Source organism: Nelusetta ayraudi, unplaced genomic scaffold, assembly GCF_046127955.1.
Source record: "Nelusetta ayraudi isolate G7.1 ecotype Tasmania unplaced genomic scaffold, CSIRO-AGI_Nayr_v1 ptg000109l, whole genome shotgun sequence".
In the NCBI taxonomy this organism is placed as follows: domain Eukaryota; kingdom Metazoa; phylum Chordata; class Actinopteri; order Tetraodontiformes; family Monacanthidae; genus Nelusetta; species Nelusetta ayraudi.
The window spans coordinates 990,848-1,012,813 of record NW_027466159.1 but is presented as its reverse complement, the minus strand read 5'-3'; the positions used below and the strand labels follow the sequence as shown (position 1 = coordinate 1,012,813).

Sequence of the window (21,966 nt, the reverse complement as noted above, 5' to 3'; positions counted from 1 at the left end):
TGTTTTTGCATTAATGTCACATTATCTTCTTATTTATTGTTCGCGTGTTTGTTTTCTACCTTTTGTATCGACTGCATTCAATTGCCAAATTGTAAGGCGTTGCTGATTTATTTATTTATTTATTGGGAACGTGAAGAACACTGAGTGTCGAAAGCCGTCATTATCTTGTCCGCACGTTGTTGTACCGGGAAGTACCAGGAAGGTGTCTCTGTGAATAAATCTGGATGCTGAACCGACTGAAGCGTCTGCTCAATTCACAGTGGTAACGTAAAAAAAAAAAAAAAAAAAAAAAAAAAATCACAGATATATTGGTATAAACCCATAACTTTTCACATCACGACGTTTGTGATGATTTCGCATGAGAATGTGAACATGGATTCCACCAAGGTGGATGTTATTAGTGTTGACTGATTCTCTTCTGCAAACAGAAAAACACATCAACAGCGACGGACGTGCGACCTCAAAGATTGTGTGTGCTTGAGACGATGAATCACTCACTCAGCGTTCAGTCAGAGTCGGCAGCTGTCACAGACGTGTAAAGGCGGGGGGGGGGAGGGGGGGGGAGGGGCAACAACAAGGGGACGCGGAGGGGACGGGGGGGGGGGGGGTTAACACCAGGAGCCAATACCAGGGAGCAACGCTAGAGGCCAACACCGAGGGCCAAAACCAGGGGCCGAGTTAACGATCACCATATTGAGCACCGAATAAGACCTCTCGTCCACAGACGAGCTTTGTTGTGCACCTTCCAATCCTCCCCATCCTCCTCCTCACCACTCACAAACTCAACCCCTCTCTCTCTCTCGCTCTCTCTCTCTCCTCCAGTCTCTCTGTGCTCTCTCGACCCGCTCTGCGGCTCTCTCTGCTGCGGTCGATCCGTCTCCCCCGCTGTCAGAGAACTGTGAAGCAGGCAGCCGGTGGTCGCCAACCGACCCGTAGACGGATCCCGAAACCACCTCTTGAGCCCCCACTACCGGCGACAAAATGGTGAGACACACACGCACGCAAACACAGACGATCTAACTGTTTTTTCTCTCCCCCACCAATGGAATAGTCGTTTTGTAATAAAGATTAAAAAAAAAAATGAAGCCTTTCTTAGCTCGAGCTGCCTAGCACCCTTGCTAGCATGACGCTAGCGCGCTAGCCTTACGTGTTGGTTTGTTCACGGCACCGTTTTGCGGCTCTTGGCTTCGGTGAGCGCCGGTGACTGGACGACACTCGGTGTAAAGAATCGAATGCATTGTGAATCAGATATGTGGCCGGTGCGCGCGGGTGGTTTTAAAGATGGATCATTACTAGCAGGCTGGCTAGCTAGCTAGTTAGCGTGTAGCCTGTAGCTGCGTCAAGTGTGGTGTAGCATCACGACGACGGAAGTGTTTTAGCTTTTCCTTCAAATTAAAATCTCCAAATGACGAAAGTGACGACGGAAGTGTCAAGATTTCATTAGAAATATTTATTATATAAAAATGTGATTTATTTTGGTTTGGCAAATGATTGAAACGAGCTTCCCCGACACGGCTCTGATTGCTAGTAGGTTCTCACTACTCTCCCCACCCTCCCACTGATGCCTGATATTGCAGTCACCTATTGCCTATATTGACATTATTTTAGTTTACATGAACTCAAATAAATGAAGAAGTTTTGCACCGATGACCAGCTTCTCAGCCATGATGCTACACTTAGCTCAACACATACCTTTTTCTTCAGATAAATCTGGTTGCCTGAAAGTGATGCTCATCTTATTATTGTCACTCTTTCTTTCTTTCTCCTCCTACATCCTCCTCCTCCAGGGAAACGAAGCCAGTTACGCCCTGGACATGTGCTCGCACTGTGAGTATGAGAAAGTATCACTTAACTTTATCTGGAAAAAAACATAAGTGGTGTTAGCCACCTGTGGTGTTTTAATTCTAATAGAAATTAAAACTGCATCATTTGGATTCACAGTGGAGTCTTGATTTAATGTCTGTTAAAAGGTTCCCTGCTGACCTCGGCGGCGCGGCAATCTGCTTTCTCTTAAGAAAGCCTCTAACACCTGTAATATCTTTGAATGAACTGGAATTGGAAATTAAAGCAAAGAACAAACTCGCAGCAGTGGAAAGCACAATGTGCGTGCGGTTGATGCAGAGCCGGGGCTGAGAGTTGGCGTGTTGTGGGTCGCCCCCGCTGTTTGTGTAGTGGGAAACGTCTTTCATCTGCTTTGCGTGGCGTTTTTATTAAGGTCACACGGCAGAATAAATTTCGATTTAAAAATAGGGAAGTGCCAAATTTAGCACAGCGCCGAGGCCGTTGTCAGGCGTTCAGCCTTCCTCCCTGAAGAGCGACTAGCTTAGCTGTAGCCCACAGCATCCTCGGCCAACAGGCACATTTTTAATATTTTTTTATAGAAAATGCCTAGAGAATATAATTTGCCCACGATTGACACAGACACAAACGCGTCACCTGACCATCCAGTTATTCAAAAAGTATTACAATAGCAATAGTAATATAATCGTAGTATTTCAAAAAGTACCTGTATCACGTGAGCTGGACTGAAAATGAAGTATTGTACGCTGCACTTGATGGGGAACCCCCCTCCCCCACGCCCTCCCAACAGAACACAATTCTATCACTTTGGCTTACATCAGTGATTTTATTTCAAACAAAGCATACAAGATTCCAGGCCTCAGAGTTTGAGACAATGTTCTTTAAGTTCTTATCATAAATCGTTTTGAGTGATGACACAAGAGCATTTTCCTGCAACTCACAAAATCCAAAGCTGTCATAGCAACGAACACACTAATCAACATTTACCAACCAGAGGTACGATAGTTTGACAGGTTATTGTAGGGGGACACATTTTGATTTTTAGGCTGTTTGAAATAGGCTCTGAGGTTGCCGTCAAAGCGGCAGCCTGTGAAGGAGTAGATCAGCTCTGCGGTATCCACATCGTGAAAGGACACCAGACCCTCCTCGTAATCCACAAACACGCCCACTATCTGAGACTTCATTGAGAGACTGACTGGTGGGTCTTCCAGGGCTTTGTACTGATTTGCATGAAATGAAATAACCCAGAAACCGTTTGCTGGGCTGTAGGAGGGTTCACTTGTCACGTTTCCCGTTCTGGCGACCCCTAAAAACCATCTGGTTCCTGATCCAACCTTCATCTCCAAGTAAGACCTTCCTGAGCTGATATCATTTCCCAAGAACCCATAACTGCTGCTCTGGCCAGTGGCCACTTCATACTTCCGGACCCTCTTCAGCTCAACTTGAAGCACCTTCTTCACCTGCTGGCGGATGGCGTTTTCCATCTGGACCACGGTGCTCACCTTGGCCCCCTCCTGGGACGGTGGATGGACGCTGACCCGGGTCCAGTCCTTGGTGGTGGGCAGCTGGTGCATGTTGAGGGACTGGAAGGTCTGCAGCAGATCGAGGGGGTCCTCAGTGAGCAGGAGCTGCTTCACATCGACGCTCCTCTGGTTCAGATCAGAGATTTCCTGCTCCAGCTCCTTGATCCAGTCCCCAGCCTGTCTTTCAAAGATTTGCTGCTTTTCCTTCACCCTGTTGACGAACCCGCCCAGTTCTTTTTTGACAAACTCATTCAGAGAAGTGAAGACCTTAACGCCCTCCGCCGTCTCGTTGTCTGCATTCGTCTGACTGAGCCTCACTGAGCTTTGGAACTCTTCGACCTTTTCTTTCCTCTTCTTGACCACCAGCTGGATTTCGCCGTTTGTTTTCAGCAAGTTGCCTTTTTTGCTCTCAAACTCTTCACTGAGTAGAGCAAACGCATGCCCCTTGTGGTCCAGAACCGGGCAGAGCGCGCAGACACACACCTGGTCGGTCCTGCAGAACAGCTCCAGGGGTTTGCTGTGCTTCACACACATCCTGGCTTCCAGGTTCTCCACGGGGTCGACCAGCTGGTGCTTTCTCAGGACCGCCACCGTCTGATGAGGCTCCAAGTGAGCACTGCAGTAGGAGACCAGGCACACCAGGCAGGACTTGAGGGCTTTCTGCTTGCTTCCGGTGCAGGCATCACAAGGAACGTCTCCCTGCTGGCACTCTTGGTTCTCCTTGCTGCTGCTATCAACCTCCTGGTGGGCTTCCTGTCTGAACTGAGAGACCATCTCAGAGACCAGAGTGTTGACGTTCAGCTCAGGCTTTGTACCAAAATTCTTCTTGCACACCGGACACTGGCAACCGTCACGAGTCTCCCAGTACTGAGTGATGCAGGTTTTGCAGAAGTTGTGTCCACATGGTGTTGAGACCGGATCACTGAGCACATCCAAGCAGATGCAGCACAGGAACTGGTCCCTGGACGGCAGATGTTTCTCAGCGGCCATACCTGAACACACAGTTTAGAGTTCTGATTATTTTCACCACATACAGAATTTTACCCGCTTCATAAATTTTAAAACATACATAACGTTCTTTAGTTCTCAAATAATAAACTAAATCAAATAATTATTGTGAGCCAATTGGTTATTGAAGTTAGTTCTGAATGAAGTATTAAAGTGATACATAATTCTATCAAGTGAAAGTGGAAGAAAGACAGCAGCTAATAGAGAGGTGGAGTTTTGGCGTAAGTGGGAGGCGTTGTCTGTGTGGGCGCTGACATTTTTTTAAATCATGAGATTCTTTTCCCTCTCCACTGAAAATCTATTATTGGTAAAACTTTCTTGACCCACTTTAAAGAATGTTTAATCTGGCAGCACCTTTTGCTAATTTAACGCCTGCCCAGACTTGTTTGAGAAGGCAGTGTTTTGCACCCGTTTCCTGATTGGTGCAGCTGTTTCAGCAAGGGAATATTGAAATACGTCAGCTGACCACACGTGTTGCTCTTTGATCTTTGAATCCACACATTAGGATTGCTGATTAGAATCAAACAGTCATGGGCAAGCTACTTGGAAAATGTAATAAGTTAAGCTACAAGTAACTCGATTAAATCTAGTTTAGCTGCGGCAAAAGCTATCCCCAGGGAAATGTAGCAAGCTACACTACAAGCTACATGGCAAAAGTAGCTAGCTACATCAACAGACTTTTTTTTCTTCTTTTTTTTTTAAATCAACTTCATGATCAAGAACGACTTTCCACCAAACAAATAGGCAGGCAAAAAATAATAAAAGAGAATAAAAGAAGAAATACTCGGGGGCAGATCCTCAAAGAAGGGCGCGCAGCGGTAAAATGCAGCGCATTTTGCAGCTGCAATCTGCGCCGCAGATGCGGGTATCGACAAAGGTTTTTTGCGCTAATGACATGCAGGCGCAAACACGCCCACAAATGCGGCACCTGAAACAGGTGCGAATATTGCGGTCTGGCAACCTGTATCTCTTTAAAATTTCCCTTTCAAACAGCGAAACTCTGCTAGGATAAATGCGCTCCTGTGCGCGCCTGGCATTACGATGCCTCCTCCGTCTACCAAGACTGCTGCCATAATGGAAAGTCAAGACACGTTAGTCATTATATAAGCAAGACAATCACCAACACCTGAGTATCTTTTGTATTTTCCATAGCCTATCTAAAATATTGGCATATATACTGTAGTCTATGCCGATCTGTATATAAGAGTTGGGGAGCCATATATATATTTCAGGCTTTTCAGAGGGGAAAGTTTCACTCAGAAGCCAGAAACACTTTGACAAACAGAAACTACGCCTGGTTTTGGCTGGCGGTGTTTGCGTCTGTCAAACTGCGCGCGGACACGAGCGCAAACCTTTTCTGGATATGCCGCTGTTTGAATTGAGGCATATTTCCATAGATGGGTGTATTCCTCCTTTTGCGCGTAATGACTCATTTAAATGCATTCAAATAATTCTGGCGCTCTGCGTTTTTTCCGGCCGATTTTCACGTTTGTGTCCCCTCTGTGGACCGGAATCACAGTTTTTGGCGCTATTTACACAAATTTTCTGCCGCAAAAGCCGGGAAATCGCTTTGTGGATCTACCCCTCAGTTTGATTGTTTATTATATAGTAAAACTAACTGGAAGAATTCAAACAAGCCCAGACTGGCTGTTTGTGTCTTCCTTCTTTTAACATTTACTTGCCGTACAATGTGCTAAAAGTTTGAGGAAAAACTGTGGAAATGGTTGTGACACAATAATCAAATAAAGACAACAGTGTTTATTTGATCTCTCTCTCTCTCTCTCAGTAACGTGTAGCTTCTGAGTGACGCTACGTCGCTACTGGAGTCTAAAAACAGCGACGCTACATTAAAAACCTCTTTGGTTCAAATGCAGCGTCACGGTAGCGCCGCTACTGAAAATGCTGTTTAAGCTCGTTGCGCTGCTACTTTTAGCTGCTGCCCATCACTGCAAATCAGCTTTCATTGCAAAGCAACCACACAAAGTAATGTTGTAGTGTAAAAGCCTTAGAGAGTGAGCTCTGAGTTAGTGAAGGAGTGACGAACTCACCAGCTTCAGTGGACTCCATCGCTGACTGAAGTGCTCGGCTCGGTTCAGCGCAGACGACCGCACCCCTGTCAGGCTCTTAACTTTCGTTTCTGCTGATTCTTTTCCTCGGGTAGTAGCTCCTCCCCTTCCTTGCCCACCAGTCAGCTTTTATTGCGGTTCCACGTGGTGGAGGTTGTGACGTGTTTCTGGTGGAGATCACGCTGAAGTCCCGCGGAAGTTTCGTCGAGCGGGGGGGAAGGGGCGTGTGGGTGCTGGTGGAGACCACAAAGCGTCACGATCGACATGTTGGCTGCCACCCCTGAGCTAGACTGTGTCAACATCACCAGGTTGTAAGGTTGTCAAGACACCAGAATTTCAGTAGTCCATACTGTTACTTATGAATTTCCACGATTCTCGATACTAATTTGATACCATGATTAAGAAGAAGAAAAAAAAAAACAGAACCCATATCCTTTTAAATTCACTACTTTATTGAACACATAACTTAAATTGCAGTACCAGCTGCCCATTGCCAAAGGGTAACTATGCATTCAAAAAAGAAAAGCAGTGGCATCAAACAATATTGTTCTTCTTATAAATATGGAAATAAATAACAAAACAACAGGGGTGTGGAGCCCGATCTCACTTAACTAATACCTCTAATACTGAGTGATGACACAAGAGCATTTTCCTGCAACTCACAAAATCCAAAGCTGTCATAGCAACGAACACACTAATCAACATTTACCACACATTATAACCTGAAGAGGAACGAGGCTGTTTGAAATAGGCTCTGAGGTTGCCGTCAAAGCGGCAGCCTGTGAAGGAGTAGATCAGCTCTGCGGTATCCACATCGTGAAAGGACACCAGACCCTCCTCGTAATCCACAAACACGCCCACTATCTGAGACTCCATTGAGAGACTGACTGGTGGGTCTTCCAGAGCTTTGTACTGATGTGCATGAAATGAAATAACCCAGAAACCGTTTGCTGGGCTGTAGGAGGGTTCACTTTTTATCATGTTTCTCGTTCTGGCGACCCCTAAAAACCATCTGGTTCTTGATCCAACGTGGATCTCAAAGTAAGACCTTCCTGAGCAGATATAATTTCCCAAGAACCCATAACTGCTGCTCTGGCCAGTGGCCACTTCATACTTCCGGACCCTCTTCAGCTCGACTTGAAGCACCTTCTTCACCTGCTGGTGGATGGCGTTTTCCATCTGGACCACGGTGCTCACCTTGGCCCCCTCCTGGGACGGTGGATGGATGCTGACCCGGGTCCAGTCCTTGGTGGTGGGCAGCTGGTGCATGTTGAGGGACTGGAAGGTCTGCAGCAGATCGAGGGGGTCCTCAGTGAGCAGGAGCTGCTTCACATCGACGCTCCTCTGGTTCAGAGCAGAGATTTCCTGCTCCAGCTCCTTGATCCAGTCCCCAGCATGTCTTTCTGTGATTTGCTGCTTTTCCTTCACCCTGTTGACGAACCCGCCCAGTTCTTTTTTGACAAACTCATTCAGAGAAGTGAAGACCTTAACGCCCTCCGCCGTCTCGTTGTCTGCATTCGTCTGACTGAGCCTCACTGAGCTTTGGAACTCTTCGACCTTTTCTTTCCTCTTCTTGACCACCAGCTGGATTTCGCCGTTTGTTTTCAGCAAGTTGCCTTTTTTGCTCTCAAACTCTTCACTGAGTAGAGCAAACGCATGCCCCTTGTGGTCCAGAACCGGGCAGAGCGCGCAGACACACACCTGGTCGGTCCTGCAGAACAGCTCCAGGGGTTTGCTGTGCTTCACACACATCCTGGCTTCCAGGTTCTCCACGGGGTCGACCAGCTGGTGCTTTCTCAGGACCGCCACCGTCTGATGAGGCTCCAAGTGAGCACTGCAGTAGGAGACCAGGCACACCAGGCAGGACTTGAGGGCTTTCTGCTTGCTTCCGGTGCAGGCATCACAAGGAACGTCTCCCTGCTGGCACTCTTGGTTCTCCTTGCTGCTGCTATCAACCTCCTGTTGGGCTTCCTGTCTGAACTGAGAGACCATCTCAGAGACCAGAGTGTTGACGTTCAGCTCAGGCTTTGTACCAAAATTCTTCTTGCACACAGGACACTGGCAACCGTCACGAGTCTCCCAGTACTGAGTGATGCAGGTTTTGCAGAAGTTGTGTCCACATGGTGTTGAGACCGGATCACTGAGCACATCCAAGCAGATGCAGCACAGGAACTGGTCCCTGGACGGCAGATGTTTCTCAGCGGCCATACCTGAACACACAGTTTAGAGTTCTGATTATTTTCACCACATACAGAATTTTACCCGCTTCATAAATTTTAAAACAAACGAGGTCTGGGCGATATTGAACAAATCTTGTATCTCGATATTTTTTAGCTGAATTGCGATACTCGATATATATCAATATTTTTGTGCAATGTAATTTTAGTTCCCTCCAAAGCTCTCTGTTAATTTTTTCCTCAAGGTTAGTTATCAGTTGTAGCCTCATACTAAATGTCAAACAGGCACCTTTATTTATTTTTTTTGTCTGCACAATATCATATTGTATAAAACAATGAAAAGAAAACTGGCTGGATAAGTTAAAAATAAAAATCTTCTTCAATAAAATCAAACAAATATACCTTTCCTACATAATGAAAATACACACAGCAACTAATTAAAAAAATACTGTGCAATTACGCGAACTGTAACAGGCAGACTAAGGTTGGCAGTTGTGCAAATCACAAAACACAAAGTGCATCTCTTCTTTGTGCAAATTTTAAATAACAAAACATGTAAAGAACAGAAATTGCATCTATTGTATTTGTGCAAATCTCAAATAACTATAGAACAAAACAAATGTAAACAAAATTACAACAAGCCAACTCCTGTTCATTTTACAGGTTTTGTGCCAGGCAAACTAACCTGTCAATATTATCAGGTTTCAGGGATGCCCTGTGGCAAGTTACAATGTTCCCACTGCAACTGAAAACCCTTCAGAAGGGGAGCTGGTAGCTGGCACACAAACGTACTTTTTTGCTCAATCCTCGAAAGTTAATTTCATGATTCATCCACCATTTGAGAGGGTCAGCATTACTCTCTAGACAGGCTGACAATAGGTAGCTAGAAAGTTCATTTTCTACAGCGTCCTTCTGTGTGCGTGTAGTGCTTGTGAGCGTGCTGTGCTCAAAGAGACTTGCCAGAGATTATTATTTATTGTTTTTATTTTAAAGCTGTCGGCGGCACTGCCACACCTGCCTCTCCTTGGTCTTTAGGTGCAGCCTTGGGCACAGTTGGGTTCGGCAATTTCGACAAACAGCTGGCCTGATCACTGTCTTGATCACTGAGCAAAACCTCCGCCTCTGTGATGACAGTATGCTTTAGTGCATTGATTTTTTCACTTGCATTGTAACTGCCCTTGAATCGTGGATCAAGTAATGATGCAATGTCCTAAAGGTCACTGGTGGATGGGTCAGCATATTTCTTGTTAAGGTAATCCACAATGGTGGACTTGATGGACTTGCACAGCTAAGTATCTCCGTCTTCAGGTGCCAGGAGACTGGTATTAAGCAGGTGAAGCACAGGCCTTACGTATGAAAGGGTAACAAACTCCTCTCCTGAAAGAGCATCAGTGAAGTCCTGAAGGGGTTTCAGAGCTTTTTTGACTGCCTCCAGGACCTCTATGTCCTGCCAGCTAGGGACAAGAGGTCTGGTTTTCTTGTCAACAAACAGGACTTTAGCAAGTGCACTTTCCTGCTCCAGGACCCTTTCAATCATTTGCAGCCTTGATCCCCAGCGATTGTCTGACTCAGTAATAAACTTATGATCTGGCAAACCCAGCTGTATTTGTACTTCAGCCGTGCGTCTCGCTCTTTGATCTTTGAAGCCACACATTAAGATTGCTGATTAGAATCAGCTTTCATTGCAAAGCAACCAGACTAAGTGGAAAGTGGTTGGCTGAAAGTAAAAGTTAAGTAGAGCATGAAGATACCTTTTGGACGATTAAAAGGGTTCAGAACCATCCTGAACGAGCAACGTTCAGTCTGGCGTATGTACCCGGTAATGTTGTAGTGTAAAAGTCTTATCACGACAGTGAGCTTTGTGTTAGTGAAGGAGTGACGGACTCACGAGCTTCAGTGGACTTCTGTGACGTATTTCAATTTAGTCGATTCGAATCGACGACTTGTTGAAGCAGAGCAACAATCCTCACGCGTTCTGTCGTGACAAGAGGCTATGGCCCTTCCCCACTCCATTGTGTTGTTGTGAGCCATCTAGTGGCCACTCTGTACAATGATGGTGGTGTCCCAGGGGATTGGGGTGTACCTGAGACCAAAACGACTCGTCAGGTTTCTGTCCTTGTCAGGGGGCCAATTCATGTCTGAGTGTTTGTTTTCTTAAGCACACTGAGTGGAAATACTTGTTCTTAGTCTTCTACAGGTCCTCAGGGGCCTTTGTGGTACGGCCGTGTTGGCCATTTTTCCGGCGGGGGGGTGGCTTTGCAATTTACAAAGGCTATCTGGGGTCTCTCCACCGTCGCGGCGCTCATCCTCTTCCCTCGTCCCGCTGATTCATGCTTATTAGCAGAGTGATTAGTGCCGAGACAGCGCGTCACATGACCCAGCGCTAGCGGCTTATAGCGCAGCGCCGGGAGGGTCCGTTAGCATTGGGTTCACCTCGGCAGGCTGCGCCATCGACGGGCCAGTAGCCCGCTGAAGGAGCATGGCCGGGCAGAACCGGACGGCAGGTAGGTTGGGTCAGGGAGGAGCCGCCCTCAGACTGGATAGCGTGACCCGGAGCTGGAACCGCCGACTTCCCTCCTCAGGTAGAACTGTAGAGCCGGGGTGACGCTCGGGTTCCTCCCGCCGGGAGCGTCTGGAAATAACTGCCCGTCTCTCTCTGCTCCCCTTTCCAGTTGATGCTGATGAGATTAAGCGGCTGGGGAAGAGGTTTAAGAAACTCGACCTGGATAACTCCGGCTCCCTCAGCGTGGAGGAGTTCATGTCCCTGCCAGAACTCCAGCAGAATCCGCTAGTGCAGCGAGTCATTGACATATTTGACACGGATGGCAATGGGGAAGTCGACTTCAAAGGTGAGCGAACGTCTCGTTAGTCTGGTTGTCGATTAATCTATTTAAATTTTATTTTTTTTAAATTAATCTACCGATTATTTTCTTCAATTCTATATTTTGATATTTCATTCCAAGATTCCATTCGATTAACAAATGGAATTGAAGAAAATGGTTATGAAGGAAACAAAGCTTAGCTTCAAGAAAGCTGTCATCCAATATTTTCTTTTTTTAACTGATTCTAGTTCCAGCTCTGCCAATCAAGTTACGCCAGGACTCGCATCATAGAATTAGAAATATGTGAGGTGATGCATAAGAGACGAGACCTCCTAGATTTCACGGCCACGTTTCTACAAGTGACGAGCGACAAGAGACGAGAGTCTAGCGAGACTCCAAAAGTTCACATTAAAATGTGACTGCAAAATCGACTAGTTTGGGCAACGATGCTCTTACGCACACACGCACACGCTGGGATCTCTAATCGTAAATATTGCAGACGTCTAGATTTTCAAATTTTCAGTCACGTTTTCTGAGCAAATCTCAAATAACTATAGAACAAAACAAATGTAAACAAAATTACAACAAGCCAACTCCTGTTCATTTTACAGGTTTTGTGCCAGGCAAACTAACCTGTCAATATTATCAGGTTTCAGGGATGCCCTGTGGCAAGTTACAATGTTCCCACTGCAACTGAAAACCCTTCAGAAGGGGAGCTGGTAGCTGGCACACAAACGTACTTTTTTGCTCAATCCTCGAAAGTTAATTTCATGATTCATCCACCATTTGAGAGGGTCAGCATTACTCTCTAGACAGGCTGACAATAGGTAGCTAGAAAGTTCAATGTGTTTGGAAACTTCTCTGGTTTGGGATTTAAATACTGAGTCCAGGAGTTGGACAGATGAGCCGCGAGTTAACAGTGAGTCACCTGCTCTCCTGGCTCCTGTCGTCCACAGAGTTCATCGAAGGCGTCTCCCAGTTCAGCGTCAAAGGCGACAAGGAGCAGAAGCTGCGCTGTGAGTCCCTCCTCCTCCACCTCTTCCTCCTCCTCCTCGTCCACCTCTTCTTCCTCCTCCACCTCTTCCTCCTCCTCCTCGTCCTCCTCCTCCTCCACCTCTTCTTCCTCCTCCTCCTCGTCCACCTCTTCTTCCTCCTCCACCTCTTCCTCCTCCTCCTCGTCCTCCTCCTCCTCCACCTCTTCTTCCTCCTCCTCCTCCACCTCTTCTTCCTCCTCCTCCTCCACCTCCACCGCCACCACCACCTCCTCGTTCTCCTCCTCCTCGTTCTCCTCCTCCTCGTTCTCCTCCTTCACCCCCTTCGCCCCTCCTACCTCCTCCGCCTCCTCCTCTTGCTCCTCCTCCACTGCCGCCACCACCACCTCCTCCTTGTTCTCCTCATTCCCCACCACCTCCGCCTCCTCCTCCTCCTCTTGCTCCTCCTTTACCCCCTTCGCCCCTCCTACCTCCTTCTCCTCCTCCACAATCACCACCTCCACTTCCACCTCCTGCAAATCCCAAACCTCTCTATCCACACTCAGTCTGTTTGTAAACTGAGAGCAGCCAGAAGCATCTTCCCATCAGTCAAACCTGTCAAACTGGTCACTACAACCTGGTCAACACTGACCACCCCCCCAACCCTCCCACCCTCTCTCTCTCTCTCGCCCTCTCGCCCTCTCTCTCTCGCCCTCCTCAGTCGCCTTCCGGATCTACGACATGGACAAGGACGGCTACATCTCCAACGGGGAGCTGTTCCAGGTCCTGAAGATGATGGTGGGCAACAACCTGAAGGACACACAGCTCCAGCAGATCGTGGACAAGACCATCATCAACGCGGACAAGGACGGCGACGGCAGGATATCCTTCGAGGAGTTCTGCGCTGTGAGTGACGTTCAGCTAATACATATATATGTATATATATGTATATGTATATATACGTATATACATATAAATATATATTCATATACGTACACATGTATATGAATATCATAAAGTAGATAAAACGTTGACCTGATGGTCTTCGGGTTGTTTAGTTGTCCTCTGCTAACCCGTGTGCTCGCAATGTCGCCCCCCGCAGGTCGTGGGCGGTTTAGACATCCACAAGAAGATGGTGGTGGACGTCTGACGGCCCCGCCCTTCCTCCTCTGGCTCCTCCTCCTCGTCCTCCTCCTCCTGCGTTTACTGAAGATCAGCTTGCACGACGTCGTCCAGCAGAAAGGAAATGATACGATCCCACCCAGCCACCGAGCCACCCACCAACCAGCCACCCACCAACCCCTCTACCTACCCACCCACCCAGTCACCCACCGACCCCTCCACCCACCCAGCCACCCAGCCAGCCCCACCCCCTCGAGCTGAGCGCTCTGCGTCTCACCGATCCGAACTCAAACTCCGAGCGACTCGACGTCGTCTTTTTGAACGGCTGCTGGCCGAAGAGCCCAGGCCTCAGTTTCTGTTGGAGGAAAGCTTGTGTGTGTGTGTGTGTGAATCTGTGAGTGTGTGAGTGTGTGTGTGTGTGTGTGTGTGTGTGTGTGTGTGTGTGTGTGTGTGTGTGTGTGTGTGTGTGTGTGTGTGTGTGTGTGTGTGTGTGTGAGATATTTATTGAGCTGTGTCAGTGGAGGAGTGCAGTGCAGTTGGCAGTGATGCTACTTTAACTTGAGTTTGGGAGCAACACAAACATCTCCAAGTGCCAACGTGAGTTTACCGAGCCACAGCCGAAGCTGCTCCGCCCCCATTCTACCCCCGTTCACATACACACGCACACACACACACACACACACACACACACACACACACACACACACACACACACACACACACACTCTCTCTCTCTCTCTCTCTCTCTCTCTCTCTCTCTCTCTCTCTCTCTCTCTCTCCCTCTCTCTCTCTCTCTCACACACACACATACACACACACACACACACCTACACACACACACACACCTCTAGAGCGGCTCCGGCGAGGCCTGTTAGCCAACCACACGGGATTGTGCGCCCGTTTACTCCTCCGGGTTCTTCACTCTCTTTTTTTTTTTCTTTCTTTCTTTATTTCCTCGTTATTTATGAGCCGTGAAAACTGGCCGCCGCCGCCGCCGCCACCGCTGCGACCTGCTCCACTGGAATGTGTGTGTTTGTGTGCGTGCGTGTGGCATGCGTTCAGGGACGAGCATCGACGAAAAAGAAGCGTTTGTAGATTTGCTGCAGACTTGGTTTTTCTTTTCTTTTTCTTTCTCTCTCCGCTCTCTGCACAGCTCTCCGCGTTTGCTTGCAGCCGCCCGCCGCTGGCCGAACAACCTGCAAAACACTCTTTCTAAGCTTAACTCGCTAGTTCAAAATGTTGTTTTCACGACTGTAAGATTTAGTTTAGTTAAATTAATATATATATATATATATATATACATATACATACATATATAAATGTACACGCGCACACACTTGTGTATGCTTTTTAGTCTTTTAAGCTTTTAAAAGGAATTCGCAGAAACTAAGACAAAACAAAAAAAAACAAAAAAACAAAGCGCTCTGAGTTTGCAGCCGCTCACTTTTTGTTCTTCAGGAAAGCTGAAAAAATAAAAACAACACACGACGGCCATAAAACTGCAAAAAAAAAAGCTGCAGAAATCTTTCGAACTGCGCAAATTTTTTCACTTTTATACCTGAAAACGGGCGACGGCTGGCGTGTCTGCACGAAGTGTGAATCCTCCTCCTCCTCTTCCTCCTTCTTCTTCTTCTTCTTCTTCTTCTTCTTCTTCTTCTTCTTCTTCTTCTGCCTGTTCTGCATGTGTGTTCAGAGGCTGTCGTTGATCCCAGTCGAAGGCTTCGGCCTCCGACTGCATCTTAAAAACAAACAGATATTATTAATAATCATAATAAATAATAATGATAACTTTAAAAAAAAAAAAAAAAAAAAAAAACAAGTCAGTTTGTGTTCTGTGCATGCAGGAGTCAACGTGTCCATATTTTTCTACAGTTCTGACACACAAAGTGGACTTGGTGCATGTTTTCTTTTCTTTTTCGCTAGTTTTAACCTTTGACCCTCATCGAGGAGTTTCATTCAGATGTAACAATTCCGACGTGTGGACGACGAGGTTTCAGAATTGTGTTTAAATCTTGTAAAATCACAGAGAGGAACTGAATCATTTTGCTTTTTCTCTCCCTCTCTCTTTTTTTTTTTTTTTTAAGTTCTGGATCCTGTCATGAAACTTCAGTGCAGCCGTGTTTGTTGTGTTGATTATGGTGATGAATAATAAACATTTTGAGCACGCCGATGTAAACCAATAAAATGTTGAAACTTGGATTCAACCTGTTGTTTGACTCTTGGATGTGAAATACAAATAATTTGAGCAAAAACACCACTAGTAGCATATAGTACTATTAATCATATTAGTTTTAAATATGATAAATAGAAAACTATGAATTTCTCAAAGGTTCTTACAACTCAATAATAATGCAACATTGCTTTACAATGAAAAATGATTTCCCTGGTTGTTGTCGATTTTTATTTACTATCCAGTCACATTTATCTTATATTTTGCTAAAGCCTGTAGTTGAACTCATTTTTAAAAAATAATTTTTGCTGCTCACTGATTGGAGTACGGTGACACGGTGGCGCAGTGGTTAGCGCTGCCGCCTCACAGCAAGAAGGTTGTGGGTTCGATTACGGGGCCTGGACCTGGGACCTTTCTGTGTGGAGTTTGCATGTTCTCCCTGTGTCTGCGTGGGTTCTCTCCGGGTTCTCCATCTTCCTCCCACAGTCCAAAATGCATGTGAGGTCAATTGAACATTCTAAATTGTCCATAGGTGTGCATGTGAGTGTGAATGGTTGTCTGTCTCCATGTGGCCCTGCGATGAACTGGCGACTTGTCCAGGGTGTCACCCTGCCTTCGCCTTAAGACAGCTGGGATAGGCTCCAGCAGACCCACGTGACCCTGAATAGGAATAAGCGGCTATAGATGATGAATGAATGAATGAATGGCGTACGAAGACCATAACAGTTTGAAGTTGCACTGCTTTACTCCTACCAGCAGATGTCACCATGACGCCAATTTTTCAAAGACGAAGCGTTTTACTGGCGGTGTCTCGCCCTCTGAGGGAAACTGGAGTTTTTGCAATTTCTGTGTTATGTTTTTACACAGATGCATATTTTTTTAAAAAAATTTATTTATTAGATTTTACGTTTCGCGTTTCTTCATCCAATATGCTGCTGTTTCTTTTCTTTTTGAATCCGCAAATTTTATTACAATTATTGAAGCAGTATTTGTTGAAGCAGTTTTGACGCTTTTAAGCCTCCATACAAGAATTCATCCTCCTTCCTCCGATGCCTCCAAGTTGAGATGACTACTTCTCAGTGTTCCACCTGCTGTGATATAAATTAGAGTCATCACTCAACAAGGAGTAAATACTGTTTTGTGAGCGATAGCAATATGATACAATACTATAATTAACGACATCCCAATGTCAATAAACTTTGTGTTTCATTTACTTACTCTTTTTAACTTTATTTAATTCACTGGACGTGAGTCAAAGTTGTCATCGTTATCTGCCCAGTCTAAGGTCTGCAGCACCGGCGCCTCCTGAAGGCGCTGAGGTGAAATGGCTTTGTTGAAGCTATGAAGCTCCACTGAGGTCGGTGAAACCCACAGTCGGGACCCCACGAGGACCGTTGGGTGGCGTTCACGGTCACCACCGAGATGTTTTTCGTGGAGGGAACGAACAAAGAGGCATCAATGACATCATCAATCAAAACTTTATTGACAAACCGCTCTGACATCAGTGAAAAGTGCTTTAGAAAATAAAATAATAAAAAAAACAACTCAAAGAGAACGAAAGCAGTTTGGCTTAAAACGTCTGTTTTGAAGGAGCTTACTGCCTGAGTGTGGTTAGCCTAGCTTAGCATTGGGGAAAACAATAAAACAATATTTACCTGAGATGTTTGGTTAAATTATGATAAAATATCAATCATTTCTCGAGTTCCTGTGCAAGAATCCCCCAAACTCATTAGACGATTTGATCCTCGTTCTGCAAACATTACACATGAACTTCTTCTTTGTTTTTTTTATTTTAAATGGCCCTGTCGGTGAAACAAGAGAAAAAGTTCAAAAGTTCACCGAGAGCCAAGAAGAGAGCTAAGAATTAAAAGCAGAAGATGGATCAAGAGCCTGCTGATTTGTCCTATTTCAGGAGTTTAAAAACTGAATTTAATATTGAAATCTAGAGACGTGAAGGTGTGGCTTCACACTCAGACTGGCTAAGTGCAAAACTAGAGACTAGCAAGCGGAATTATGTGACGGAAAGAAACATCGCAGAGATAGCGGGCTAGCGGTTTCCTTTTGCTAACGACCTTCACGCTCAGCTAAAGGCTAACCACGCACAGAGCGCCCTCAAGTGGCAGCAGTCGCCGTGTTGGCGGCCACCTGCAGCCGCCGGCGCCGGCGGTCGATGGCCTGCTGCTTCTTCAGCTTGATCTCCGCCGCCGAACACTTGGGCGCCACTGCTGCTGCAGGAGGAGACACGAGGAGGAAAACGGTGACGACTTCATCGCTCGTTTATCATATTGCGGAAAAGTTGCCAAGGGCTCAGCCTCAGTCGACGACAGATGCAGTAACGGACCGGTCGTTTTTCTCTCTCTCTCTCTCTCTCTCTCTCTCTCTCTCTCTCTCTCTCTCTCTCTCTCTCTCTCTCTCTCTCCATATATATATATATCTATCTCTATATCTATATCGATATATATATCTATGTACTCCTCACTCTCCTGCTGGTGGCAGGAAGTGAATCATGCCCTGTGCTGATGTCATCGGGGGCAGTCTCACCTGGACTGGTCACCGTGGAAACGGGGCCGCTGGGCTTCTTGAAGGTGAACGGGCCTCTCTGGACGCTCCAAGGCAACCATGGACCTCCGGCTGCTGATGGCCCTGCCCCCGCTGTCGCAGAGACGACGCCCGCCACCGACCTACCGGCCAATGAGCTGCCAGCGGAGGCGGGAGGAGTCCTGCGGTTCCCGCCGGGCGCCATCGTCTGCTCCGCCACTACGATCTGGTTCTCCAGGTCTTCACACACCTCGCACAGCAGGTGGTCGTCGGCCAGGTCATCCCAGACGGGCTGGGACCGGACTGGCTCGGACTGGAGTGGTTCAGACCGGACCGGCTGGGACCAGACAGCGGCGAGCAGCTCATCGTCGTCCAAGAGGTCGGCCGGTTCCTGGTAGAGGGGCGGAGGTTTCTGGAAAGTTCTGGAGGAGGAGGAGGAAGTCTGGACGGGACTCGTCTGGTGGGACAGACGGGGTTCCTGCTGAGTCCATCGAGACCTCACTGGGACCGGCGAGAACCGGTTCCGCTGGGCCTCCTCCCGGTCCTTCCTGACGGAGCTGTTTTGATCCGACCCTGGGGTTCCCGCCGGTGGGCGTGTCCCACCCACAACCCCCCCAACCGAGCCCAAAGGCTTCTGGGTGGAGCAGAACTTCGGAGCAGCAAAGTTCTGCTGCAGTGGGTTCTGGGCCGCCTCCATCACCAGGGAGTCATTGAGGAAGTCGTCGTCGTCCCAGTCGTCCTCAAACGCAACGCTGGCCAAAGGTCCTGAAGGGGGTGCTGATTCTGCTGATTCTGCTGACTCTGCTGATTCTGCTGATTCTGCTGGTTCTGCTAGCGGCTGACTCAGCGCACCGGCGCTCAGCCGCTGGGTAGGACCGTCAAACAGGAAGTCCAGCTCGTCCGTCCGGACCTCGGCGTCCCCCAGAGTGAGGACGTCCTGACGCAGCAGCTCGTCCTCGGGGCCGTCACTCTGCTGGAAGAGGTTCAAGTCAAACTGCCGGGCCAGTTTCAGCAGGTCGTCCACGCCGTTTGGCCTGAAATGGGGGAAAAAAAAAATGTTTGTTTGAGTCGGGTGGGAAAAAATTTGGAAATGTTTGGTGTGAAAAAGAAAACAACTGAGGAAAAATGCAAAGACGATAGCGAACGTTGATACATCAGCAGCAGCAGCAGTGACCGAAATACTTCGATCCTGTCGATCATCGTAAAAAAAAAAAAAAAGAATCATCTTTTGTCGCGAAATTCCAAAATATCCATGAAAGTGAATCTCAGTGTCTGCCAGCCAATAATCATTTGGCGTTGAATGATCAACAAGTGGTTGCTGACTGGCTCTCACATTAGAGGCGGAAACTAAACTGTTGGAGTTCAGGTTAGAGTGTAAATTTAACGGAAAACGGGAAAGAAACGGTAAAAGTAAAAATTAGCGTCATTAGCACCAATGATGCTAAGGTGTCTCCACATCATGAAGGTGGATCAGAAAGAAACAGGAAGACAAGAAAGTGGATTTGGAGGAAAATCGTGATTTGAATCAGCAAATGAAAAATGGAAAATGAAAATTTTGTGCTGTAGCGGCTATAATGCATTTTTGTTGTCGTTCAAATTGGCTTTAAAACATGGAAAGAGTATTGTTCCGATACCGGTATTGAAATTGGGCATCGTATCAAAACATGACACTAAACACTAAATGGAACCCAGCCCTGGCTGTGTAAAAAATATAGTTTTCCTGAAAGGAGGAATCAGCCGTTGGAATTCTCCTCATCCATCTTGTAAAACTCTGAGTGGAAACATTTTTCTTCAAACTTCAGTGGATCGCAGACCCGACCTCTATGTTTCCCATGTAAACACAGAAAATGACACAAGATGAATTGGGTGCTTCCTGTTCAGCAGTCTGGGACCCACCTGGGCGACTTCTTCTTGGCTTTGGGAGCCTGGACGTCCGGCGTGCAGGGGATGGATGCACTGTCTCCGATCCAGCGCTGCAGCGTGGGCTCCACCACCTCCGGCCGGCCGTGCTGAGGGACAGACAGTGGGACAGACAGGTGGACAGATGGAGGGACAGGCCAGAGGGGCAGATGAAGAGTCAGACAGGTGGACAGACATATAGGAGGGACAGGTGGACAGATGGAGGGACAGACAAAGAGATAGATGGAGGGATAGACAGGTGGACAGACAGAGAGACAGACAGGTGGTTGAGGAAGGAAGACAGACGGCTGCAGCTGGATGCTATGGGAGACCAGAGGCTCCGCCCACCTTTGGAGCGATCCTGTTGACGATCTCTGAGATGTCCACCAGGCTGCCTCGCTGTTTCTGGCCTCTCTTACCTGCAAAAAAACCTGTTGTTTCTTCCTGGCTCTGTTAAACTGTCCCAATGCTGAAGACCTCCTTGGTGACAAAGAGGAGGAAGAGGGGAAAGGGGAGGAGTCTTTCTCTCTTTACCAGCACGGTTGGGTGACGGTGAGGTGGCGTCCCAGATGATGTCTTGCTGGAAGTCGGAGTCGTTGTGCGGCGACTCCTCGCCGAAGCCTCCGCTGCCGGCGGCTCTGCTTCTGGGGACTCGGGTCGGACTCTTGAAGTCTGGAGGAAACACGTGATGACACCATCAGGAGTGTGTTGATCAGATGTTACATGGATGTTGTTATTGTCACAGTCGCTTTCTGGATGTTCTATGTTTCACTACGATGACAAAAAGAAAGAAGTAATGTTGGCATCCTTGACTTACAGATGAAACGCTTTGCGGATCAATAAATCATTATTGATATCATTACTGATACTGATGAAATAAAGGACTCATGATGATGAGGTCAGCGGTAACCAGATGACGTCAATATTTGGCCTTGCACCTTTGACTTGGACGCACACAAAACAATCAATTTACGTTCATCACTAACAAGTCAACGTAATCTGCGGCTAGCCGAATTAAACGGTGACACCTGAAGTTTAAATAACATCGTGCCGCTGGCGGGCGCGCGTTTATATCCAAGAGGAGCAGATACTAATCGTGAATCTGACGGGATTCAAGAGGGGGCTGGTGCAGGGAGAGTTCCGGGCTGCTAATGACGTCAGAAAACAGCGCCAAAAAGAGACATAAGCAAGCTGGCTGGCTGCCGGTGACTCACCGGACTGTCGACTCTTTGGAGACTCGATACTCCCCGGAACCGCTGCCTGGGTCTGCTGGCTCGGCCTGTAGCTTCTCCTCAGCCGGTTCGGTCTGCTCTGCTGGCCCGGCGGGGAGTCTGGCAGGCCGGACCCGGAGCTCGACATATTCCTGCGGCTTCGGTTCATGGTGACCGGGCGGCTGAGCGGCGGAACGGTTCGAGTCCGAGCCGGGTTCCGGTTCGGCTTCGGGCTTTATGTCATTCACTTATTAGTTTCAGGATTGGCCACTGCGGGGAGATTGTTTTTGAACGTCCCGCCATCTTGTTGTTCCCAGAATTCATTTCGAGCGGAGCGAGCGCGTTCATGAGGAGCAGGGGCGCGCACAGAGAATCGCCACTGACACATGAGGTTCAGTTGTATGCGCAGCTAGTGTAGGTTACTCGGTATCTATGTTTTGGCAGACTATACATTTTATATGTGTTGTGTATTATGTCGTACTACTACTACTACTACTACTACTTTACTAAAGTAGTAGTAGTAGCAGTAGTAGTAGTAGTAGCAACAATAACAATGATGACAACAACAACAATACTACTACTACTACTACTACTGATAATAATAATAATAATAATAATAATAATAATAATAATAATAATAATAATAATAATAATAGTAA

The 21,966-nt window shown here is 47.2% G+C and overlaps 4 protein-coding genes across 5 annotated transcripts; 1 reads left to right on the top strand and 3 right to left on the bottom strand.

The window, feature by feature from the left end:
• Window positions 1-809: 809 nt before the first annotated feature.
• ppp3r1b (protein phosphatase 3 (formerly 2B), regulatory s1ubunit B, alpha isoform, b) lies at window positions 810-15,688 on the top strand. Its single transcript, XM_076048744.1, has 6 exons — window positions 810-984; window positions 1,788-1,827; window positions 11,247-11,423; window positions 12,353-12,412; window positions 13,089-13,273; window positions 13,470-15,688. Exons 1-6 carry the CDS (start codon window positions 982-984, stop codon window positions 13,515-13,517), a joined length of 513 nt encoding a protein of 170 aa, XP_075904859.1. The 5' UTR covers window positions 810-981; the 3' UTR covers window positions 13,518-15,688.
• Window positions 2,607-6,431, bottom strand: LOC142903219 (tripartite motif-containing protein 6-like). The gene is made up of 2 exons (XM_076048742.1): window positions 6,380-6,431; window positions 2,607-4,315 (listed from the first exon to the last, which is right to left on the bottom strand). The coding sequence occupies exons 1-2, from the start codon at window positions 6,396-6,398 to the stop codon at window positions 2,784-2,786; spliced, it is 1,551 nt and encodes a 516-aa protein (XP_075904857.1). The 5' UTR covers window positions 6,399-6,431; the 3' UTR covers window positions 2,607-2,783.
• Window positions 7,068-8,651, bottom strand: LOC142903220 (tripartite motif-containing protein 75-like). Its single transcript, XM_076048743.1, has one exon. The coding sequence runs from the start codon at window positions 8,603-8,605 to the stop codon at window positions 7,103-7,105; it is 1,503 nt and encodes a 500-aa protein (XP_075904858.1). The 5' UTR covers window positions 8,606-8,651; the 3' UTR covers window positions 7,068-7,102.
• A 1,493-nt stretch (window positions 15,689-17,181) lies between the features above and the next one.
• On the bottom strand, window positions 17,182-21,677 carry etaa1a (ETAA1 activator of ATR kinase a). 2 transcript variants are annotated; one of them, XM_076048959.1, is made up of 6 exons: window positions 21,311-21,677; window positions 20,631-20,768; window positions 20,445-20,515; window positions 20,094-20,206; window positions 18,201-19,231; window positions 17,182-17,884 (listed from the first exon to the last, which is right to left on the bottom strand). In XM_076048959.1, the coding sequence occupies exons 1-6, from the start codon at window positions 21,474-21,476 to the stop codon at window positions 17,772-17,774; spliced, it is 1,632 nt and encodes a 543-aa protein (XP_075905074.1). In that variant the 5' UTR covers window positions 21,477-21,677; the 3' UTR covers window positions 17,182-17,771. The 2 variants fall into 2 exon arrangements, with proteins under 2 accessions (XP_075905074.1, XP_075905073.1); XM_076048958.1 differs by having other exon boundaries at window positions 17,182-17,887; window positions 21,311-21,675.
• Between the last annotated feature and the right edge of the window lie 289 nt (window positions 21,678-21,966).

Coding starts and splice junctions, on each gene's coding strand:
- ppp3r1b (XM_076048744.1), top strand. Junction 1,828..11,246: donor CCTGGACATGTGCTCGCACT/GTGAGTATGAGA, acceptor TCCCCTTTCCAG/TTGATGCTGATGAGATTAAG. Junction 13,274..13,469: donor CCTTCGAGGAGTTCTGCGCT/GTGAGTGACGTT, acceptor CGCCCCCCGCAG/GTCGTGGGCGGTTTAGACAT.
- LOC142903220 (XM_076048743.1), bottom strand. CDS start 8,605: ATGGCCGCTGAGAAACATCTGCCGTCCAGGGACCAGTTCCTGTGCTGC.
- etaa1a (XM_076048958.1), bottom strand. CDS start 21,476: ATGAACCGAAGCCGCAGGAATATGTCGAGCTCCGGGTCCGGCCTGCCA. Junction 20,516..20,630: donor ACCGTCACCCAACCGTGCTG/GTAAAGAGAGAA, acceptor GTTTTTTTGCAG/GTAAGAGAGGCCAGAAACAG. Junction 19,232..20,093: donor GCCAAGAAGAAGTCGCCCAG/GTGGGTCCCAGA, acceptor CCCCCATTTCAG/GCCAAACGGCGTGGACGACC.